The sequence below is a fragment of the Mesitornis unicolor genome, unplaced genomic scaffold (genome assembly GCF_000695765.1).
Source record: "Mesitornis unicolor isolate BGI_N332 unplaced genomic scaffold, ASM69576v1 scaffold30975, whole genome shotgun sequence".
Taxonomy (NCBI): Eukaryota; Metazoa; Chordata; class Aves; order Mesitornithiformes; family Mesitornithidae; genus Mesitornis; species Mesitornis unicolor.
Window position 1 is genome coordinate 36229 of NW_010188001.1, and position 6627 is coordinate 42855.

At 36.1% G+C, this 6627-nt stretch overlaps 1 protein-coding gene across 1 annotated transcript in view; it reads right to left on the bottom strand.

Moving 5' to 3' along the window:
• The window catches only part of ARFGEF1 (ADP-ribosylation factor guanine nucleotide-exchange factor 1 (brefeldin A-inhibited)), a gene marked incomplete at both ends in the record, with an annotated part of 39473 nt that extends 33919 nt beyond the window's left edge, over positions 1 to 5554 (bottom strand). The window contains 3 exons of the mRNA XM_010185645.1: positions 147 to 293; positions 1335 to 1491; positions 5532 to 5554. Of these exons, the coding sequence (XP_010183947.1) occupies positions 147 to 293; positions 1335 to 1491; positions 5532 to 5554 (327 nt within the window). The remainder of the gene's footprint in view (positions 1 to 146; positions 294 to 1334; positions 1492 to 5531) is intronic.
• Positions 5555 to 6627: the final 1073 nt, after the last annotated feature.

A 6627-nucleotide genomic window follows, 5' to 3' on the forward strand; every position in this document is an offset into this window, starting at 1 on the left:
ATAACACAGTTTCCATCTCAAACAAAGTGAATCAGCAAAATATTTTAAAACTACCATCACACTTACAAATTAAACACTTCTGCTTTTGAACTCTGAGGCCATGATTGTCTTCTTGCTGTCAACACTGTAAGTACTGATCATATTACCTTTATTATTTGTAGTTGAACCCCTTCATCTGTTTGAGGACCTTGAAAACAGCCACATATTGTCTCGATAATCCTATCAATTAATTTTTTGCCTGGAGCTGTACTGTCTGGAGCATTCCCTGTCAAGTGCCCATATGCTATAAGTTTCTGGAGAGAAGAAAAAAAACCCAAACAAGTCAGTTTTTTGTTATAATAAATAAATTCACTTGATAGCTCCAACTCGCACAGAATAATTAAAACAGTACATTTTACCCCAAGCCTAATAAAACATCAAGGGTTTTTTTTAAAGGCCCTCCAGATTTATTCAATTTTCACCCAGCAACTGCAATACAAAGTCTGTCAGCAAGCTTAACATTAAAGCTTTTGTTCATCAACTAACAATGTCTTAAAACAAGTAGGATTCTAAAAACTAACTCACATCACACAATTCTTCATATGAAGACAACACACAAATGTTTTTAATACCAGATAAACCAGCTGCAAATGCTGTCTATTTAAGCCACTAGCTAGCTTGTTTTTAAGCGCTCTGTTATCCCTTTCTCCCTCTACATCTTTGATACTTTGAATGGGAATTTATTACAAAATTAAGAAAATCCTCTTCCAAACACTTCAGTATTTGTAAATCTCTATGGTCCACCTACTGAAAATTACGTGGAGTAGCAAGGCATCATAGTATGCCAGCATGCCAGGCATGCACTGTCAGCGAACATCAACGTATTAATTGAGTTCACTGTTGGGCTACTCAGGAGAACAAATGTCTAAATTCTATGCTGTAGACTTTGTTCAGAAAGCATTACAGGAGCCTATGAGTTTTGAGAAACCAGACTTCTCAGAAATAAAATATTTTACTGTAATTATAAATAGCACAAAATGAATTTGGTAATGCTCTACTTGCTGTGTTATTTCAACACATAAACAGGAAAGTAGGTAGTTGCACACTACCATATTAAAACTGATCCAAACATGTAACTGTCTGTGGTAATAGATACGTATCTGAATAAACACATACATGCACTACATAATAAGACATACATTCACTTTCTGTCAGAAATATATTTGATTTGGTTGTGCATGCAATCAAGTAAAATAATAGAAAAACAACAACATTACTTGTTACATACGACTGTACTTCCCCTTCAAATCAACAGGATTTCATATTAGAGAGTTATGGCTCATCTTCATACAGACCTGCAAACAATCCAGAGATGTACTGACAATCCGGGGGCATTTCGACTGGCACGCCAATTCAAAAGGCAGGAAGTACTTGTCTGCTTCAATGAAGCTTGTCTTTGATTTCACCGGTGGAAGAGTACTTGAACCAGGCTTTGCTTCTCCATGGGGGGGACTAAACAGAATGACTGTATTAGAATGCTGCAAGTGATCACACATATAGCCCTCAGCACCACAATGTTTATGAACGATATAAAATATCAAGAAAATGAACATTAGGAAAGAGTAACTTCTATGAAGTTAAGACAATGGTAATATGGTCATATTCTTAACAGCTTTTATACTTCATCTGTCTCCTTTACTGATCAGGCAAATCGACCCACTTGCGTGCTACGTACATACGCAGCGGTCCCTGCTGATTTGAAGGCAAAAAGACTTATTCCTCTGACAACTGGAAAAGACTACCCTTACTTGCTTGGTGAAGGCAGAGGGGAGGAAGGGAAATCTATTCAGTATCATTTCCACATGCAATGATAATTTCCAGAGAAGTCTAGGCAGAAATTTTACTACTAGAAGAGATAAAAATACAACTTGCTAAAAATATTTTTAAATTATCCTGAAAGTTTTTAACTACTCAACTACTCTACTGTGATACAAGTTTGGTTCAGTATTTTAGTGAAAGTAGATCTATTTTGGAGATTAAATCATATCGGAACTTTAATCCTAGACATAATCCTAGATGTACTCAGGAGGAAAAAAAACATACAACCAAAAAAACCCAAACAAACCCAAAACTTTGTTCTATCTCTACTTCAGATGACACCACAGAATTTAAGAGTACAATGGTTACCAATGTATCTCACTTGGGTAATGGATCTGATACAACCAACTGTACAAAATTTGAGAAAATTATTAACTGTTGAAGTCTTATTGCTTACAGCACCTTTAGAAAGGACATGCTCATTGATACTTAGGTAAAAATGGGCAATTAAGAATAGGTAATTTTTCACTAATTTGTGTGCATCAATGCAGTTTGCCTTTGACTCACAGCATGATGTTTGGAGTTTTCATTGGAGCACAGAACAGCTCATCACCTTTATATAAAGTATTCCTGACCTTTTTTTGTGCACACATCAGTATCTTTACACATAAAGGGTAAAAGACAATATCTTACACAGGTTTCGTAAGTGGTGTAATGAAAGAAAAAGTGTAACTTCATATTCTGCACTGAAGGATTACAAAATTCTTGCAGTAATCTAATGCAAGACTAAGAGCTAATTCAAATAGATCTTTACAGAACAACTCATTTCAAATCCAGGCCCTATGCACTTGTTGCAAATTAACGCAGATGCTTCAAGGAATGCAGACAGCAGTAAATATATACTTCTTCATGCTGCTGAAATAGAAGAATGAACTGCTAAGAGCTTCTTATAAACCCAAAGAATGAATGCAGTCCCATGTTCTGTGGAGGAAGCCTTAAACTAACCAATATGATAAATTATTGCTATGCTTCAGCTTCTCAAGGATTAAGCTGTGTTGTCCTTAAGAGATGTTCAGTATCACATTCAAACAGCCCTCCTGCTTTAAAAGGACACCTAAATTCTAAGTTTTAATAGTGAATAATTAGCATTAAGATTCTACTTTCTACTAAATAACTTCTTTTGAAGGCTTAATAATTTATCCCTACATGTTTTTTCTCCTGAAGAAGAGCAGAGGTTTGTTTTTCTGTTGGATGCATAACATTATTTATTCCCCAATAGTGTTTTGCTGGAAACAGAGCTCTTTTGGACAAACCCCAAATCAGATAAGTTGCAGAGTAAGTACATGATTCTTCTACATTAATAAACCTCTCTGAAATTCCTATTAAAGCTTTTCTCTGAGGAATGGAAGGGTGGTATCTCTTGCTCATGTCTTACGACAGGTTGTTCTTCACCTAGTGATTATGTTTATTGTTACCATTAAAATTAAGTTAAAAGAGCACTCCAGAAATAAACTTTTCAGAAACAAGGAGTTGGCCATGATGAGATTCTGAAAATGAAGAACCCATGCCACAGCTACTGCAGAAACCTGAAGCTTCTCTTAAGTCAAGGCTATTTAAAAAATGCCCAAAACAATAAATAGGGAAGGTGATGCTCCATTTTTCCTTCACCTTGCTGGTGATGAAAGGGAAGAGCACAGCAGGGAGAGAGGAGAAAAGAAACAGAAGTCTTTTTGTCTTAAAGACAGCCAAGAAATTACTTGAGCTGATTGATTGTTCTCCCAGCGTACTGTGAGACCAGAAACTGTCCCTAACAAAACATTCTTCCACCAAGGGATCTACCAAGCATGAGGATTAGGAAATATGCAGATATTTACCTATCAGCTACAGAAACAGACTAAAAATGAATTTAAAAAATTATTTGGGCAGCATTTGCTGTGCAGTGGTTACATAAATCAGCCTGTCCTTTCCTGTTCCATTCCTGTCCATCCCACTACTAAACACTGGTTCTGTTTAAAAACAAACAAAAGAAAAGAAGCAGTTTTCCATGCAAAATTTCTGGGAAGGGGCAATGACCTATTTTTCAATGCAGGTGAACTGTGAGATCAGTTTCCTTGAATAGGGACTGGAAAACTTCAAAGAATTATGACTAGAAGCCTCTTTTTAGGATATTAAAATCTCAAATGCAGAAATAAGAAGTTGCAAATATTCAATAAACCAAGAGGTTTCTCTATTCTAAGGCTTAGACAGAGAGACACAGTATTTTCTACTGCATCTAAAAAAATTGACCCTACAGTAAGAACAGGACAAATCCCTTCATAGTTTTAACATCCAGCAATGCCTTCATAGCAGCAAAAAGCTACTGTCAGAATAAGGACAGCACTGAAGAAATCAAAATCTATTTAGAAAATGTACATAGGCTAAGACATATAGCATTATACCCCAAAAACCACAACTTCAAATACTAATAGGATATAATTTAAGCAGCCAAAAGTTCAGAAATGGCTGAACCATGCTTGTATACCTCATTATAATTCATCTCTCTTATTAGTTTTAGCAGGTTATTTAACCTCAGGATCAGATACTACTTTTCTTTTTTCAGTGTGCATAACAAACACCACTCACTATTTCATGTTAAGTATTTTTTCCTTATCATTCCTCAAAATGTGGATTTTTTATTTAATTATTCTGCTCTAACTAAAACCTAACACATTATTACTTTCTGTCCAAGACTGCCTTGTGGTGCTCGGTGCAACATTATCTGAACACTACACAAAGTTATTTTTCCAACCTTACCATGAACTGATGGTATCGACTATTTTGTTGGTGGAAATTGAAACACAGTGACTCAGTCAGATGCATCCACTAATTTTTAGGTGCCAAATTTGATAAGCTGTGAGACTGAATTGTTCAGCATATTTGATATTAAATTGTGCTTCACATTTTCTGAAACAAGGTTCCATTGGCTTCCCTTACGAGTGCTTACATTTTCCAAACCAAAACTTGTAGATTTCAGGAGACAAAGCAGAAATCCTTAGCACCCAATTTTGACTGCTGTGGTTTAAATGATTTGCCTAAACCAGAAATTCAGTTCCAGGGCAGAAAGCAGGTCCCTAAGCAGCTCTCATCTGCTTAAGCCGTAAGAACACTTTCATCATCGGTTTCACCCACTGATCCAGTTCTTTCAACGAGCGGCATAAACAGCCTTCACCACACAGCCCTGACTCACGGTTAGTAACCTACACTGAGTGGGGAAAAAGATCCTGCGGAACATATCATTAAATACTAATAATGCACTCCACAGTTTACCAACACTTCAAAATTTACTTGTTGAGTGTGGAAGGGTGTCGAGTGTTAATTCTGGCTTCTACCTTCACTCCTAGAAGAATTGGCTCCAGGAATTCCTATTCCCTAACAAGGTCCTTCCTAGACATTATCTTTTCAGGCCCCTCCACCTGTGCCGCCCACAAAGACCTGTTCTGACTCTGGACCCCACTGCTACCCTCCCTGGCCAGACACCACCAGTCTGCTCCCTCTAAGCCATCTTCTGCCTCTGTCCCCTGGCCCTGTGCTTTGCACCATGAGATCCAGAAGCAGCACTTTGAGCATGTTTCCAGATACCACCAACCTTACAGAATACATTAGAAATACTTTTCAGAGAGAGCCCGTACTCCCAAGGCAGAACACATTTTAAGAAGGTAAAGCACTATTGCTCAATATGATGAACTATCACATACCTTTGCTTTTCTGTTTCAGCCTTTATTTCCTCTGTAAAATGAAACAAAGGCATAGTTATGGAAATGGCATCATAACCACAAATATTAAATTAAATAACTGAAAATTATTGGAAAGCAAAACTATTTAGGCAAATATTTGAAACCAGGATTAGTTTAAAACAGAAAATACATATTTATAAGCAGTTCCATAAGAGCTTCTACTCTTCACCTGCATTGGTTGCAACCCGTATCAAAAGTAGCTTACAAATCTATATTCAAAACTTAATAAATCTGCATCCAGTCATGCCAGCTAAACATCACATCCATAGAATGTTTCTGGCAAGACATTGGAAAGCTCTTTTCACTGCTCACATATATAGAAAATGCAAATAATATTAACATTATCAATCTATCAATAAAGGATATACTACTGCTTGTTAAATATGGTTTATACAGAAAAAACAAAGAAGCCACCACTGCTGATTCTTACATGAAACCTTGATGATTAATAATTATCCTTGGTTTTAAACAGCATTCAACACCACAGTAATAACTAGAGGGGAGGGGAAAAATAAGCCTGTTGCGCCTCTATTTCATGCCATCTTAAAATACCTTAAAACAGAAGGACTAATACTTTAACACTTGCTGTTGACAACACATTCTAGGTAATTTTTTGCAGCATATTTTAAAAGCAATTTTAAATTACTGAAACTAATTTTAGGAAACATTTTCAATTTCAGCAATACTTTTATCTGTATTATCAAGTTATTTAGCACACTTAAATCATAGGAAATTCCACAAAGATTAGGATTTCCAATGCTGGAGGAATACATTCTTGAAATAAAATGTACAGGATCAAGTATGAAAATATATGTATATATGTGTGCATGTATGTACATTTTCAGAAATCATCTCGGGAAATCCACTGCAACATTGAATCCCGCTCAAACATGCAAAACCACAATCAACTAAAACCAACGCTTTACTGTGATTTTTGTGTATAAGCTTTAAACTAATTGCAGGGATTGATTCTGACAAAAAAAAAAAATTATTTCTAACTAAGCTTCCATGCAGCAAAAGCACACTTTGTCTGTGTCCTATCCCTCATTTACTGTTT